This window comes from Camelus dromedarius, chromosome X, assembly GCF_036321535.1.
Source record: "Camelus dromedarius isolate mCamDro1 chromosome X, mCamDro1.pat, whole genome shotgun sequence".
NCBI lineage: Eukaryota > Metazoa > Chordata > Mammalia > Artiodactyla > Camelidae > Camelus > Camelus dromedarius.
In genome coordinates this window covers 111,302,760-111,320,885 of record NC_087472.1, presented here as the reverse complement: position 1 = coordinate 111,320,885, position 18,126 = coordinate 111,302,760, and the positions used below count along the sequence as shown (strand labels likewise).

At 41.2% G+C, this 18,126-nt stretch overlaps 1 protein-coding gene across 5 annotated transcripts in view; it reads right to left on the bottom strand.

Moving 5' to 3' along the window:
• Positions 1 to 950: 950 nt before the first annotated feature.
• LOC105091671 (neuroligin-4, X-linked) overlaps positions 951 to 18,126 on the bottom strand; it is a 302,749-nt gene continuing 285,573 nt past the window's right edge. For all 5 annotated transcript variants that reach the window (XM_064482621.1, XM_064482622.1, XM_064482620.1 and 2 more), the window contains 2 exons: positions 14,560 to 15,349; positions 951 to 4,681 (listed from right to left, as the gene is read on the bottom strand). In XM_064482621.1, coding sequence (XP_064338691.1) covers positions 3,832 to 4,681; positions 14,560 to 15,349 — 1,640 coding nt within the window. In that variant the 3' untranslated portion in view covers positions 951 to 3,831. The remainder of the gene's footprint in view (positions 4,682 to 14,559; positions 15,350 to 18,126) is intronic.

Genomic DNA, 18,126 nt, shown 5'->3' with positions numbered 1-18,126 from the left:
TTATGAATATATAACATATATTTATTAATCTTTATTATTTATATGTAATGTGTATTCTTTATATAGATAGATAGATTATATATATATCCTGTGTGCCTCACATTCAGAAAATGACCTGACTCCAACATGTAAAAAAAATTCAGAGTTCAAATACAGCAGACAGTCACAGTATTGGCTGCTTCCTTTTATCTGACCATTAGCTCGTATTGTCATGGCATCCCTGAACTTGAGTTAGACATTTTCACTGCACCCCTTGTGGGCAAAGAGCTTGGGCCCTGAACACGCTATCTTCCTCTGAATCTCAGTTCTGCTGCTGCCCAGCTACTTAACACTTCTGATTCTCAAACTTGTTCAGTTTTAAAACAGAAACCACACAGGTGCCTGCCCCTTGGGGCTGCTGTGAATGTTCTGTGAGATTAGGAAGGACCAGATGCAGGCGAGGACCGGACAGATTAGCCCTCCACGGCACGGCACTAATTCTCCGCCTCTCGAGTCTTACTCAAATAAATGCCTTGCTGTCGAAGATCTACCCAGATAAGGCTCTCTGTTGGAAAGCCGTAAGGCACGAAAACAAACGCAACTCATAACCCAGCAACAACAACAACAAAAAGCATTTGTAGGAGCAATAAACTTAAGGGTTCCATTTTAGGGAACGTCCCCTTGTCACGAATTATACCACGAAAGACACCCTTCTCCCAGGTCAGGCCGGTTGAACATCCCTAACAGTGGCACAAAAACGGTTCACCAGGACACACCATGAGAAACAGATCCATCACCCACTGCATTTCCCCTTCATCACCTACATCAAGGCATCGTTTAGCTTTTAAAACCAAAGAGACGTCTGCAAAACGAAACACAAAGAAAGAAAATCGGCCACCTCCAAAATAAAGAATGGACGCGTAATTATTTGCACAAAGCATTAGAAAATACTGTGATATTTTATTATTAAAAATGCTGCTGAAAAGTTTATACATATGTGTCCAGCCATATATATCTTCTATCATTACTTAAGGCAAAATCAAAAACAAAATCGCAAAATAATAATCCAAGAAACCATTAAACCCTGCGTGCCTGTGAAGGTCAAGAAAAAAAGCCTAGGAAAGATTTTTTTTTGTTTTTTAAACTTATTTTTTTCTCATTTTTTTCCTCTTTTTTTTTTTTTAATAGATAGCAAGTATATTTTATTCTCATAGAACTCTATGAAGATTCTATAACTTCTTTCCATGTAGAAATAAGATACCATTTAAGGTGTATTAAATTGCTTTTTATCACAATCATCTGTGAAAGCTAAAGTTATTCACTTAACAAGAACTCTTTTTTTTTTCCTTATCCAAATGTCACAAGCCTGATACATTACTGTGCATATTGCTAGCAGAAGACAATTGGAAATACTAAACAAATACTAGAATTCACATTACAAACATACCAGACCCACACGGGTGCCAAGCATGACTTCCTTTGCAGTTCCATGAGAGCCTGTTTGTCGTAGCTCAGCTGGGGTAACGCAGAGCTTGCGGAAATGGCCTGACAAGAGCTTTAAAAAAAGGGTGAGCAGAAGTCTTACCCGTGACACCGCTAGCTGCAGGAAAAGAAACTGTTGCGTCGCTGTGTGCGAAGTTGGGGCCGTCATGTTTCACCTATGTACAGACAGAGAACCACTCTCCAACTTAAACCAAGATGAGCAACAGAATTGACTGTGTGCATTTGCAAGAACTGTCTTTTCCTAAGGGGCATTTTTCAAACACTCCGATAGATTCCGCTACGGTTTTAGGTTACGGGTTCATGAATCCAAGATCGAACAAAGGGACAAGGAAGTTGGACCATTTTTGTGGAGAATGCCCACCCTGGAAATTTAAGACTGGGTTCTTATGATCCACACCCTCACGCCCAGAGACATTATCTTCAAATATCTTTGGATACCTCCTGGTGTTGCAAAAATTTTTCAAAGACAAAATATAAAGGGACTATCATTATAATTTTCCCTTCCACTTTAGGACACTTTCAAAATAGTCCTTAAGGAAAATTAAAAGGACAATGAGAAAATGACAAAGTGTCAGAGGGACAGACAGATCTCTAGTCCCCATCTCACCAATTTTGAGTGGGCAAATATTTCCGTGTGTCGTCTTGACAGTGAAGCTGTCCCTAGCTCCCCGGGAAACCGATGCAAAGCACTTTTCACGTTCTGTCCTTCTGGTCTGTTTTCTGTCTGTCCTACGTATGGATCGGTGACTGACACACAAACCCACAAAAGGTAATAGTTTCAGACAAGCATATGTTTTATCCCATAAATGATAGAAAGAATTAAAAAAAACCCCAAAAAACAAAAACTTCTGCTTACTGATAAATAAGGGGACTTCCTGCTTCAACAGAAAGGAAAGACACATGCCTTCCTTCAGTCTGATTAGCTAAACTGAGCAGGTCCTTCAGCTGCCAAACCCTCCTGCAGCTGCCGGGGAGGACAGAGCTGCATTGACGCAACAGAGCGTGGCCCCACCAAACACAAGGTTTCTTTCGCTTTTTTTGGCAGGACCCTGGAGCGGGAAGAAGCAACTCTTCCTAAACCGATTCAAAGAACCAGAACCACAGAACGAGATTTGTATTCTGGGTTTTTTGTTTGTTTGTTTGTTTGTTTCCTGCTGTCACTCTGGATGTGCGTGTTTCTAATTCAACAAGCTTTAAATACGTTCCACATAGGGGATCCACCTTGGGGTTGCAACTTCATGAAGCCTTAACACACACACACACACACAGACAAAATAAAAGTTTTCCTGAAAAAAAAAAAAAACCACAACGGTCTCCTAAGAACGCCGTAGCATGCATTTGTTCGGCCCGTGAGGGGAGACGGCCCAGTGGCACAGACGGTCTGGGTCCGCTGTGGGAAAGCCACCTTCTCCTACGAATGAAACGCAGCAGAAAACCCCACGTCTTTTTTTTTGAGCACAAGTAATTAAGAAGAAAAATCCTCCTTTGTCCTGGAGGAAACAGAGGCGATATGACTAATGTGTATATATATATATATATATTTATGTACATACAGACCACAATGGAAAGCACAAGCTTGCTAACAGCTCTTTCAAAGTGAAAAACACCGATAAAAGCTTTTTGTGTGTTTGTTTGTTTGTTTTCTTCCTCTGTGTGTGTGGGTTTGTTTAAACTCACAGCTATATACATTTTTTTTTTTAATTTTTACAAAGTTTCTTAAATATAGTTCAGGCTGGCAAACCAACTCTTTGCACAGAACTCTATGTATGTAAGTGCATAGTCAGTTCCTTTATTTTAATAATAAAATTCTACTTTTCCTTCTCTCTCGATTACAGCTCCGTATGCTGGGTAAAAGCCCACAGACTCTTTCTTCGCTTAAGTAGAGCCATTCGTTCTATGGCACGTAAAGAACTTTTATTTATTTGTTTTTCGATTGTAATTAAAAAAAAAAAAAAAAAAACAAAACCCAAAACCGAAACAGTGTGTCCTTGGCTGAGTTACAGAAGTGTCAGCTTCTACGGTCACATTGGAAAGATCCACGTCCTTGAAATGGTGATGTCGTAGTCACACTAACGTTTGCTGGAGTGGCGGCGATCTTAAAGCAGTATTGTAACAGCAATGTATACGTTTCACATTTTGTAGGGTCAGTAGTTGATCTCGTTGTACTGGGATATGTGGATGGGGAGGGTTTTTGCAAGGACATGAGATGCCCTTTTGCCTTTTTTTTTTTGTCCTAAGCCAGTGGCATGAAACACATTCTTTGCTGGGACATGTTGCTACCCTCTTTCCTTCTCTCTTCAATGTTGTTGAGGGGGGGAGCCCGGGGCGGAGGGGAAGGAGACAGCAAAGCTATACTCTAGTGGTCGAATGTCCGTGGGGTAAATTTGTACTGTTTTGCCCTCCACTGAAGGTGTTGAACGTGTGCAAAGGCTGCATCCCCGTCAGGGTGTTGGGAATCATGGTGATGGTGTTTGGTGTCATCAGTGGGATGTCATCTGGGGACCTGCGCAGCGTGAGGGTGTAGTCCGGCGGGCAGGTGAGCCTCAGCGTGTCGTGAGCCTGCAGGGACTCGCACTCGTGGTCATGCTCCAGCTGCTTCATCTGCAGGGACATGATCTCCTCGTTCTGGATGTGGGCGATGTCGTTCGTCGTGTTCCTCTGGGGACTGTTGCGCCTGTGCGTCTCGTGGCGCCTCTTGTCCTTCTTGTAGTAGAGCGCCGCGAAGGCCAAGATGTTGAGGAAAAGCAAGGACGCCCCCACGGCGATGGTGACGCTCAGTTCAGTGGAATAATCCCGTTTGGTTTCGATGAGGACGGTTGTGTCCTCGGGCCCCGTTTTGTGAGGGTCCTTGGAGTGCTTGGGGTTGTTGGCGGGCGTGATCGCTGGGCGTTTGGTCGTGGGCCATATCTTGGCAGGGGACCGCCGAGTTCCATAGGGGAAGGACGTCATGTCCGGAGGAGGAACCTTTGTGGTTGTGGAGACGTACTGGAATATCTCATTCAAGTTGTGCAAGTGTGGCACGAGTTCCAACCAGAAGGCCACTTTCGTGGCTCGGTAGTGGTCCCTCACTCTGGGTTTCAGGCCGATATGCAGATACAGCTGGTCTTTGGGGTTATACTTGGACCAGGCCACTTCCTCAAAGCGATTGGGTTTTGTGTGAATGAACTTGGTGTCCTGAGGAACAGGCTGATTGGGGTCACTGGGGACAGAAGGGAGAAAGAGAAAGAGAAAGGTCACACTCTTCCACATTTCGCAAGTAAATTTTAATAACGTAATATGAAATCACAATCCGTTCCTTTCACACGTTTACCGATATGCACAAAGGGGTGACGAGCTACAAATACATTGTTTTCATCCCAGCGTAGCTACCATTTTGTCATTTCTTTAAAGTCTCCTCTTATCTTTATTTAAAAAAATAACTCCTGATGGCAACATTGCAGCATTTTCATTAACATTGCTATATATATATTTTTTTTAATGCATCAAATTATCTTCCACCATAAAGAAGGAAAATAAATTGTGTCTTGGAAAATTTTCAGGATTTCAATTTTAACTCCTTTTGAGTCATAAATCTCATCCGGGGGTGATATGCCCACAACGGGGCATCTGGAAATGTCTGGAGATGTTTTTGTTTATTATAGATGAAGGGTGGTGCTAAGAATGGTAGAGTCCAGGGTCCATGCTAAATGTTCTCCAGTGCACAGGACAGCCCCCACTGCACAGCAAAGAAGTATCTGGTCACACATGTCAACAGCACTGGGTTTGACCAATTCTGATGTAGAGGCTATGGTTCAAAATCTGAGCATTCTCTTTCTTGCTTGGGAATATGTTCTTTGGTAAATAAACAGATATTATGGCTAATAACAACTAAACTACATGTTAAAAATCAAATAAAAACTGGCTTTTGTAATGACTAAATGTTAACCAGTGGAAATAGGCATCACTTGTTTGTATTCTTAAAACGCCTGTATACTTGAAAACCTTTTGAAGACTGAATCTCATAAAGATCAATCCACAGTCTATTAATTGAAGAGGTTTGCTAAGGTAGTGCTTTCCAATAGGCTGAAGTTACGGTCGTTAGAAGAACCACAAAAGAGGCAAGAAATCGAGGGTTTTTATAGATGTCAAGTGTGCTTGGCACGTAAGAATTTCTCCTGATTTACATAAGTGGGCACAGGCAGGGTGAGAACCATCAAAATTGGATATTCTCCATAAAACATGGTACTTGAAACATCTTTGTCTCCAACTCTTTTAAGATAACAAACCACCTCCCCAAAGATACCATATTCTCATTTCTTCTTTTTTTTTTTTTTTTTTAGGCTTGGTAACATGAGGCGTAAGAGAGAGTTCATTGTAAGGTTTCTTTGTTTTGGAAAATTTCAGATTGTGCATGATAAAATGTCACTGAGTGGACAGCACTAAACCCTGAGACATGATGTGCAGACTCGGCTTGCTCAGATTTATTGCTCTGGATGCTCTAACTTCCACCTTGCAGGTAACAACTTCTTGGCAGCATGTTTATGAACCTGCCTCCAGCCACTGCCTGTTTGCTCATATGCCAGATGGCTGGGGGACCGGGAGGTCCTACCGGAAGACCTTAAGTCTACAGACGTCCCCAGACATTGTACAGGAGGCAAACAGCATCCTTGACCAACAGGTGTAACATCTGCTTACAGGAAGGACTTTAGCCCTCAGTCTGAGGCTGTCAGAATCATCTCTGTACCCTGGGCTCTGTACCTCTCCTTGACAGCTGTGAAATCTTGAGCAAATTCTTAAGCCTTTCTTAGTCTAATCTTCGTCATCTATAAAATGGGTAAGAATCATGCGATTAGAAGTAAGTGATGGATTTCAAAACTGTAGAATGGATAAACAAGATTATACTGTACAGCACAGGGAAATATACACAAGATCTTACGGTAGCTCACAGAGAAAAAATGTGACAATGAATATATGTATGTTCATGTATAATTGAAAAATTGTGCTCTACACTGGAATTTGACACAACATTGTAAAATGATTATAAATCAATAAAAATGTTTAAAAAAAAGAAAAGAAGTAAGTGATGAAGCTTAAATAATAACGACAATATTCCTGGCATGTAGTAAGAGCTCAATAAATGGTATTCCTTTCTGCAATGCACAAATTAGAATGCTTAAAAATGGCTAGGGATTGAGGTATGACTGGAAAATTGTCCTGTACACCAGAAATTGACACAACGTTGTAAACTGACTGTAACTCAACTAAGGAAAATAAATTAATTTTAAAAAATGGCTAGGATTTCAAAATGTAGAATAGATAAACACGATTGTACTGTGTAGCACAGGGAAGTATATACAGGATCTTGTGGTGGCTCACAGCGAAAGAGAATGTGACAGTGAATGTATGTATGTGCATGTATAACTGAAACATTGTGCTCTACACTGGAATTTGACACAACATTGTAAAATGACTATAACTCAGTAAAAAAAGTTAAAAAACATAAAAATTAAAAAATAAAAAAATGGCTAGGGAGAGAGGACTACAAATAATATATTGTTTATAGCCACAGTATCTGCCGAATGCTATATATTTTATATAGTATATACTGTAAAATGTGTACTATATACCAGGATATGTTTTACTATATATAGTATATGCTGCATAATAATACACCATATACCACAGTACATACAGTACACTGTACACTATATATAATCTATGCTTCATAACAATATACTACATGCCACAGTATATACAGTGCACTATATACTATACATGGTCTATGCTGCCTGACAACATACTGCATACCACAGTGTATCAGGTACACTGTATACTACACATGGTCTATGTTGCATAATAATATACTGTATACCACAGAATATATGGTATACTATATACTATACATGGTCTATGCTGTATGACAATATACCATATACCACAGTACATACGGTACACTATATACCACACATGGTCTATTTTGCATAATAATACACAGTATACCACAGTATATATGGTACAGTATATACTACACATGGTCTATGTTGTATGACAATATATTGTATACCATAGCATATACAGTACCATATATAATGTATATAGTATATGCTGTATATAAGTACACCATATACCACAGTATATATGGTACACTATATACTACATATGATCTACATTGCATGAAAATTTACTGTATACCACAGTATATATGGTACACTATATACCACACATGGTCTTCGTTGCATGACAATATACTGTATACCACAGTATATACGGTATACTATATACTATATATAGCATATGTGGTAAAAACGTATACTGTGTATACCATAGCATATACAGTACACTATATAATGTATATAGTATATGCTGTATACAAGTACACTGTATACCACAGTATATATGGTACACTATGTACCACACATGGTCTATGCTGCATGACAATATACTGTATGCCACAGTATATATGGTATACTATATACTATACATAGCATATGTGGTAAAAACATATAGTGTGTATACCACAGCATGTATGGTACACTCTATACTGTGTATAGTAAATACTGTATAAAATGTTTTGCATAGTAGAGGACATACTGCATACTATATACTGTATACGTAGAGATGGCTAGATGTGTAATATATAGATATGATGATATAGGTGGGATACCAGACAATGAAATCTTACCATGTAACCAAATACACACTAACTGCTGTGGTTTCAATAAGGAGTGGAAAAAGATTTCAAAAAATATTTTTTTTATTGATTTATAATCATTTTACAATGTTGTGTCAAATTCCAGTGTAGAGCATAATTTTTCAGTTATACATGAACATATAAATTTTTATTCATATTAAAGATATTTTAAAATTTTACTAATATTGAAAATACTTCTAAAAATTTAAAAATATTTGAAAAAGTATATGTCCTGATGCTATGTCTTCATTTATAAACAATAATATTAATAATATACTATCTATAAATATTAAATATTTAATACTTTAAAATAATCTGCGCTTAATTTATTTTTATATTCTTATATGTTTCAGAAAAATGTTGGATTCAATACAGCACCTCATGCTTCTTTTCAGTCTTTGTCATACCTTGTTGAAAAATTCCTATTTAATTGGAAATCTGCCACAGAAAATTCCGTCGTCAATTTTTATTGTTCTAAAAGCAATGAAAGGTAGTGAGGATTCCTACTATTTTCGCAGTGATCTGATTTCACTGAATTGGGTCTTTTAAATGTGTTGACCTTTTATTAAGGAGAAGGCATCTGGGAGAGAGAGTGTCTCTTTGTGTTGGATACGAGGCTTTTTGTGATGGAATGTGGTGTACGTTTGAAAGGTAAGGAAACACATTTATGTTGTTCTCGAAGAACAGAGCAGAGGATTTGGAAAATACAGATAAGTAAGTGTTAGCCTGGTACAGTCTGTCTGTTAAAGTTCTTGGAGATGCACAGATGCACAGTCAGAAGTCGTAAACCAAGACAAACTCACAGAGTTTTTAGCACAGCTCATTTTCCCTTGTCAAAGACCCCAAAGACACTAAGATCTCAGAGGACATCAGTGTCTTGTGTTTTACGCTTTCCTTCGGCGTACGGCGTGTCTCAATTCCCGTGAGTAAAATTAAAGATGATAATGATTAAACAGAATGAAACAGACACATCTTCATTCCCTAGCAAAGGCCTTAATGTATATCTGTATCCATATTTCCCAACACCTAACACACACGTTTTCACCTGGGACATCACCTTGGCAGGGGACAGGTAAATGCATTCCCGAGGCCCCATGGTTCATTCATTTGCAAGAGATACATAACACGACTTCTTTAAAAATACCTCTGCCGTACTCCTTCTGATGGTTGAAGGTTTTCCTCACCCATAAAACAACTTCCCGGTTGCTTAGAGCCGCTAGACCTCTAAGAAGAGACGCACCCATGCACCCAGAATTATGTATTCAGTCCCTCCCATGCAACAGGTAGAGATGTTCATTCACTGAGCTCAAAACACTTCTGGGCAATAAAAGTCACTTTTAAAACCAGAGTTATGCCGTGACTCTTTGTAAGCCATCTTCCCTGTCTGTTTCCTGACTTTTGAAAAGATTTAGCAAAAGCTGAATATACAGTAATTATAGGATACTAGCCAAGACATGGAAGCAGCCTACATGTCCATCAACAGATGACTGGATAAAGAAGATGTGGTATATTTATACAATGGAATACTATTCAGCCATGAAAACCAACAACATAACGCCTTTTGCAACAACATGGATGCTCCGGGAGAATGTCATTCTAAGTGAAGTAAGCCAGAAAGAGAAAGAAAAATACCATATGCGATTGCTCATATGTGGAATCTAAACAAACAAACAAACAAACAAACAAGGCATAAATACAGAATAGAAATAGACTCATAGACATAGAATACAGACTTGTGGTTGCCAAGGGGGTGGGGGGTGGGAAGAGATAGACTGGGATTTCAAAATTGTAGAATAGATAAACAAGATTACACTGTATAGCACAGGGAAATATATACAAGATCTTATGGTAGCTCACAGAGAAAAAAATGTGACAATGAGTGTGTATATGTCCATGAGTGACTGAAAAATTGTGCTGAACACTGGAATTTGACACAACATTGTAAAATGATCATAAATCAATAAAAAAAGTTTAAAAAAAAGGATACTAGCAAAATCAAAAGTCAACATGGCATCTGAAAGCGACCCTACCTACACTGGTATATTTCAACATATTGAGATATACGTTTCTTTTATCACATAATATAAGTTGGCTTATTGGCCAACTGCGCTCCCGTCTCTGAATTCAATAGCTTCTAAAGTCTTTGATCTATAATGCTTATAAACTACTGTTCACTGCCAGATCTTCTGTAGAGACCCTCTTTCTGCACATTTCATCCGCCTCTCCCCACACGGAAACCAAACTGAAATGGTCCTTGATGGATGAGCACCTGATTTCTACTGCCTGCTCAGGACCAACTCCTTCCTGCCCTAGTCCCACAGAGGTTCCATGAGATAAAGAGTTTAAAGCTTTATAATCATTGGTAAACCTTGGAATTAGTTTAAAATTTTTCCCTGACATTACTTCTCATTTATCAAAATTCTCTAAGTAGCCTTATTTGCATCCAGCTACTTAGTATTTTGGCCTTCATTGCTCTTTTGCAGCACCATTTTGGTTTCGTCTGCTCAGCTGGATCATTGAAACAGTCTCCTAGTGACAAAAGCATCTTCCTTTGTTCGCCTTCCCTCCTTCTTTCTTTCCTTCTTTCTTTTCTTCCCTTCCTTCCCTTCTTTCCTCCTTCCTTCCTTCCTTCCTCTTCTTCCCTTCCTTCCCTTCTTTCCTCCTTCCTTCCTTCCTTCCTCCCCTTCATGCCTACCACATGCACCATCCCCACATTACTTTTCTGTGCTCAAAAAAAAAAAAGAAAACCCAAAATTATTTGGCATACCAGATATATATTTAAGCCCAGACGTAATGTTGGAACTCTAAGCTTTGGGTTGTACGAAAAGAAGCCTCAGGGTGCACGCTTCCCTAGCAACATGTCTGGACAATCAGGACCATCAGGGCGCTGTTCACGAGGTGAAGCAGATTTGAATTTCCACCCAGGGGGCACGGAAAATTATGTTCTGTCGCAACGTCATCCTCTCCTCCCAGCCAGATGTCGTGATACACGTACGCAAGATCGTCTTACAACCAGCCTCCCCTCTCCCTAGTGCTTCCAGGGAGCAGTTGAAGGCACTCAAACACATTCCATCATACTCTGTGGGTCACTGCCTGAGAATGTGTTCTGGAGAACAGAGTCAAGCATCTCACTTCACTCAGTGACATCAGAGACGGTTTATCCTCTGCTGTTCCCTCCCTGGTACCATATTGCCTCACTCTCCTCAGCTGGGGCACCTTAGCAGCCCTCGTAGGGACAAAGAAATCCTCCCCGACACAGGGCTGATCATGTTTAAAAGAAATAGCTTGCAACCATCATCAGCTCAATCTGCTTCCTTGTTTCACTGGATGCCACTGAAATCTGACCTTCCACTCACCGACATTTGAAGTTGCCCTTTGCAACGTATGTTAGAGGGGAAGGGCTGGGTAACTTCCTTGAAGGATGACTTGAGTCATTGCAACGACCTTTCTGATGAGCGGAGAAAACGCACTGCGTTAGTACCCCTGACAGCGATCCCAGCTAGGCTCCACATGGAGCGTGGAAACAAAAATAGCTCCTGCTTGGACCAAGTCCAGGTTCTTCAGTCTGACATCCAAGGTCCTCCCATCAGGGATATCCTGAGATCTCCACCTGCAGTTTTGACTCCAGTTCAGATGACAGCTATACTTCCAAGTCAGTCCTGTTCCTTTCCCATCTGCACTAGTTACTTCAGCATCTTTACGAAATCCTGAAGTATCCTGAACACGTACCCCTGATGGCCACGTGAGTATACTGGGCCAGTGCTTAAGCCCAGGTTATCTTATATCTCCATGTCTAAGTTCCCGCAATGAGGGGTGTGAACCACAGGCAGTAGCAAAGAGATTTTAGGAAACAGAGTTATGGCATTAAAAAGCACTCAACATTGTCAACATTTTCAGTCCTCAGTTAGTCTCCAATAGGTCCTGGGAAATGTATCCATTTAATGCTAGCACCTCCGAACCATCTCATGACATTCATTGATTTCCTGTATCTTTTTCTTTCTCTTGTTTTAAATGATGGGAGAGGCTAGGTCTCGGAGCCTTTGGCAGGAAGAACAGCTAATGAGAATTTAATGGCTTTATTTGGATTTCACAGTTTTTTTCCCCCCCTCAATGGTTCAGTTACATTCATGATGAATGATCCCAGTTTTCCATTTAAGGAAAGCATATAAAGTTGATTTCCAAAACGCACAAGAGAAAAAGAAAGTAGGTGGCTTTAAGCAAAGTGCAGCAACGATGTTGTGTTTTGATGTTAGGGAAAGAAGTTTGGATGGGAATGTGCTGAATGGACATGGCCCTTGTTTGGGGGTATGCCCGTGGGGGTCTTTTTTTAAAAATTTTTTTGATCTTTTTGTGGGGAGGGGTAATTAGGGTTACTTATTTACTTTTGATGGAGGTACTGGGGATTGAACCCAGGACCTTGTGCATGCTAAGCATGCGCTCTACCACTGAGCTACACCCTCCTCCCCCATGGGGGTCTTTTTGCTTGAAGAGAATGCACAGATTTGCAACGGCAGTTCTAGGACACACTGGGCACTGGTCCCACCTTTAAAAGAGGTTATGGGTTGAACTGTTTCTCCCTCAAATTAAGATACGCCGAAGTCCCAATCTCCTAGGACCTCATGGCTTGATCTTACTGGACATAGGGTCATTGGAGATGCAGTCGGTCAAGTTGAGATGAGGTCACACTGCAGTAGGAAAGACTCCTACAGCAATGTGATTGGTGTCCTTATAAGAAGGTGGCCATATCAGGACAGAGATGTGCTGGGAGACCTCCATGAGAGGACAGACGCACAGCTCGGAGAGCTGCCCCTGCAGATCGGGCGAAGCCAAGCACTGCCAGCAAGCCACCAGAAGTTAGGCAGCAGTGGGGAAACATTCCCCTACAGGTTTTAGAGGGAATTCACCTCTACCAACACCTTCATTTCAAACTTCTAGCCTCCAGAAACGGAGAAAGAATTCGTTTCTGTTGTGTTAAGCCGTGTTGTTTTTGATGCTTAGTTACAGTAATGCTAGGAATCTAATAAACCAGGGTACTCAGAAATACTTGCCGTTGCGACCTCGATCACCTTGTCAGAGAAAGAACCTGTGGTGCAAGACAAGCATCTCTCCCGAACGGTGCACGTTCTCCGTCTCCCGCTGCCTTTCTCAGGTAAAACTTGCCAAATCTGACCGTTTTAAATGGTATCCATGCAACAAGCCACGCTTTTCCTAAGACTGCAAAGCTGTGAAACCACTTCCCACCAAGGACTACTGGGAATCGTTGAAAAGAATGATACGTGCTAACCCCCGAAACATGCCCTGTATCCCCACATCCCCACAGCGGAGCCACACAAGGCTGGAGGAACTGCAGGGCCACCGCGGTGTGCGAGCCTGGTTCCACGACCCAGCCACCTACAGAAAGATTTACCATCGCTTCCCGGAGCCCGGGCATCTTCATTTTCAATTCAGTACAAGAAGTTCAAGGTTAATGACAGAAGCACACGCAGGTAGAACAGAATGATACCTCATTAGTTTCCACCATTAGGTTACGAGACATGAGGAAATGAAAAGGATGCTCTGATATTTGGAGCTCTTTAAGATTTTGGGAAGCCTTTTCTCTTACTGTTTGCAGAGAATCTGTGCTGTACAATATCAGTGGACCCTGTTGTATGCATAACTCTTGTATATTTTGTACCACATCAGCCAAAGAGCTTTCTATACATGTATAGGTATACATAAATATATTCCCATGTATAAAATTTACATTTATTAATGAAATAAATTTGCAGAAATAGCTATATCTAAATGAAATAAACATATTTATAAGTATGTTTGTATATGAAATAAATCTCATAACTATAGAGAAATGCTTTATATATATTTTATATATACACACATACATAGGATTTCTCTATAGTTATGAGAAGATGAGTTCTGTGCATACACATATACAGTGTATATATTATACACACAGATAGTATTTCTCTATATTTATTATGAGATTTATTTCATTTCTTGGCTGTGCAGTAAACACAATTTGCCACATAGCACATACATTTTGATAACCCTATTACTTACCAAATGAGACAGGGTCCTATTTAGATTTGAAACTCTGGGATCAACTTTCAGTAGAACAGTGAAACAGATCTGAATCCTACCCCCAGATGGTAGGAAGCAGTCTTTAATATGCATCTAGCACCTTAGTAAAAATCTGGTTTGACAGAAAACAACTTAGGGCTAAGGGGGGAAAAATGAGGTCTCTCTAGACCTGGAGGGAAAAAGACTGTTCTTGTTATTGTGTGTGCAGGTGTGTGCATGTGTGCGTGTGGCTCTGTACTGTGATCTAGCCAGCCGTGCACACAACACTTACATGGAAGAACCAGACGTGCTAGGAGGTGGGCAATAATCTGATGAGGAGAAGAACATACCCGGTTTTGGCGAAGTTCGTCCAGTAGGTCATGACCACCGCACTCAGCATGACGTCGTTCTTGGAGAAGTTGCAGCTGAAGAGCTCCGTAGGGCCAATCATGGGGATCCCGAAGACATAGGGCACTTCGTCGCCGTGGGCTGAGTCCGCCCAGCTGGGCTTCATTTCGCTTTGGCAGTGGTGGTAGAAGGCGTAGAAATAGGTGGGAGAGCCGTACTGGGCGTGCAGGTCCGCGGTGGCCACGGCGGGGGCCACCCACTGGTGGTCTGTAAACAGAGCCACCAGGGTTTTCCTCCGTGTCTCAGGGTTTTCCTTATCTGCCCAGTCCGTGTACATGAACTTGATGGTTTCCCGCAACGTGTCTTTCCCCTCGGGGTAGCCGTAAAGGTTGTCCACAAAGTTGGACACCGAGAAGTCAAAGTCGTTGGGGGTCACGCCGTCTTCGTTGTCCACGATGCCGTCCACGAACTTCAGTCCTTCCCCCTGGTTGACACCCAGCATGATGTCGTAGTTCAGGAACTCCCCCTGTTCCATCAGGATCTGAGGGTCGTCCGGGATGACATCCCCGTCGATCACGGGGCCGAAGGAGATGTGGTACGTGGCCGGGGTGATGGTCTGCTGAATGAGCTCTTTGTATTTCTTGTTCCGAAGGCATTCCACCATGTCCGTGGTATCTAGCATGTTGCAGCCGACTTTATCTGCCAATATCCGAGTGTACTTGGCAGGCTGATAGTTGACCGCCCAGCTGGACAGGGCGGTCCCGCTCTGGATGATGGCCTTCTGGAACAGACCTGCAGGTGCAAAATTGTGGACATGCAAATGAAAAGCCGAAAGAGAGAAAAGCAGCTTTGACTCAGCAAAGAAGGCTCTGATTGTCCCTCGGGCATGTGAATTTCTCGATACAGGAGCATTCAGCCTTCAGCACCTCTTTTTCTCATTTTCGTCTCATTCTCCCTCTCCGCCCCCCACTGGACACCGGTTTTATGGGATGTTCTTACACTACACACACACGCGCACACACAGAGTTTTAAAAAGTGAAACAGCATTTATAGTTTAGCTGAGGAGGTAAAAACATGCGATTGCTTTATCTTTCCTCGATTTAGTGTGATGTTAGCATCTCCATCCCCAGATGTTATAAATAAAACATCTCAGGGCAATCACATCCCCCATTCCCTAAAAATATGCTTCACAGCCATAAGAGGTCAAAAGCCATTTTGTCTCCCTGGCAAAACCAGGTGCCACTTTCTGATGAGGAAAAAATTAATCACTGAAATCACTTTAGAATATAAAATCCAGAATTTATTTTTTATTTCCACCCTCTCTGTTTTGAAGGTATTAAAATGTGCAATTAAAATAAACTAAATTAGCTATTCCTAAAGAAGTCATCATTTGAATGTCCCACTGAAACTTTTTTTTTTTTAATTAACTTCAACATTGCATCCGCTCAAAGCCCAAGACTTTTGTACAATTTATTTTGCCACATTTTAAACATGTCTCTTTGGTGAGAAAGGTGAAAACTCTGGGGCCGTTTTAGGAGTAAAAATTTAGGAGTAAAATTCTGTGTAGCTTAAAATTTTTCTGTCAGATCAGTCTAGTAGATGGATGTCTGGAAGTAAATAAAAGTCAGATTTTAACTACCCCGGGACAAGACATGATGGCTAGAAAATCGTAGCATCCTCTTCCTTGTCCCTTCCCACCACTTCCTTGAACTCAAGCTTCGGTGCCTCCCGAGTAGCTGGGAGAACCAAGCAGTGAGCTGGAAGTCCAGAAGTTCATGCCCTGTCGACTTCAAGCAATCAAGGATGAAGAGAACTCGACTGCCATCAGGAAGACGTGATTCTAACGAGCAGAGGATTGCCCAAAGGTACACCCGAGATCGAGACTTTACATTCACCTGGCTATGCCCACCACATCATCAAACTCATGTGGGGGCCAATTTCTCAATGTTTCGGATTCTGCTGGAAACACGCAAGTATTGACCTGTGCGTCTGGCTCTAAAGACGACTGTTTCAAAGCAGCTGAAGGAAACAATGTCAGTATTTGATCTATTGAAGACCTTCATAAAATAAAACAATCAGAATTAGAAACATGCTGCTAGAAGTTACATATTTTTTTTCTCTCTCTCTCTCTCTCTCTAACAACAATTTGCCATGATGGAGGTAGCAGTGTATGTGTGTGTGTGTGTATATATATGCTTGTTAGGGAAGGAATATAACTTGTGATAAAATTCAAAAAATTAAAGGAAAAAAATCACCTACAATTCATACTAGAAGAGTTACCTTAATAGTTTAGTATCATTCTTTCCTTGGTTCTCTTTCTCCTATGGGTCTGAGTCATGTAACAGTGGCCAGTATCTGCACATTATACTGATTTCATAATTAAGGAACTCCCCCTGTTTCCTCAGGATCGGAGAGTCGTCTGGAATAGCATCCTTGTCCATGAAAGGACCAGAGGGAATGTGGTACCCGGCCAGGGTGATGGTCTGCCGGGTAAACTGTTTACACTCTGTCTCCCAGGCTCATGCGTACCTTAAGCACAATTCTTAAAATTAACTGTTGTTCCTTTGAGTAAATGCACGTGCCTCTTATAACGGTCTTGTCTTTTTTAGCCTTTTAGCTTTTCATTTCCTTCTTTGCTATGAGAATGCTGCGGTGAACGTCTCCATGAAAACATCTTTTTTTCCCCATGTGTATGTTGACTCCATTAACCTCTGTTGCTCGAAGTGCCATTCCTAAGGCCAACGGTCTGGACTATGTTTGCAATTCTTGATTCTATTGCTAGGTTGCTTTGCAAGAACTTCTCTTTAGAAATGAATTCATATGCAAGGCATTGTCCCACAGCGGAGTCATTTCTGATCTATTGATTTAAGTAATTCACATCCTTCCCCCACTTAGCTGGGGCTGACAGGTGTTCGATCACTCCTGAAGGTGGTCCTGACTGCTTTGTTAATCGACAAACACGACTATATCCACGGAGATGTGGGAACGTCTAGGTATTTCCTGAAATGCTATAGGCATCAATATTACCACAATGATCTGATTTTCTCACTTTTCCCTTTCCTTAAAATAAAGGATGAATACAAACATAAGCCCTGCATTCTGCCTCTCCTCACCCTTACTATGACATCAAGAATCAAGAAGTTCCAAAGACTTGAAGATCATCGTATCTTGCTAACGGAGAATTCAAGGTGCAGAAGGAGTCAGCGACTTCCCCACCATAGTGCAGGAAGCGAGAAAAATAAAATAAGGTGCTGTCACTCGGCATGATTATACTCCCTCCCCCCCCTTTTTTTTTAGCATGTTTATAGCACTTTAAAGAAAGATACTACAAGACTCTTTAAAGAAAAACAATTGAAACTAAATGGTGAGGAATGTTAACGAGACTGACCCTGGTGACTGTTTGGCAACATACACGTATATCAAATTGTTACGCCTGGAACTAACATAATGTCCCTTGTCAATTATACCTCAGTTTTAAACGTTAGGAAGAAAGCTGACTTATGAGATGAGAACATGGGTACGTGTCATTTGGGGTTTTCTGCAGGGGTTTCCAGAGAGACTTAGGGCAA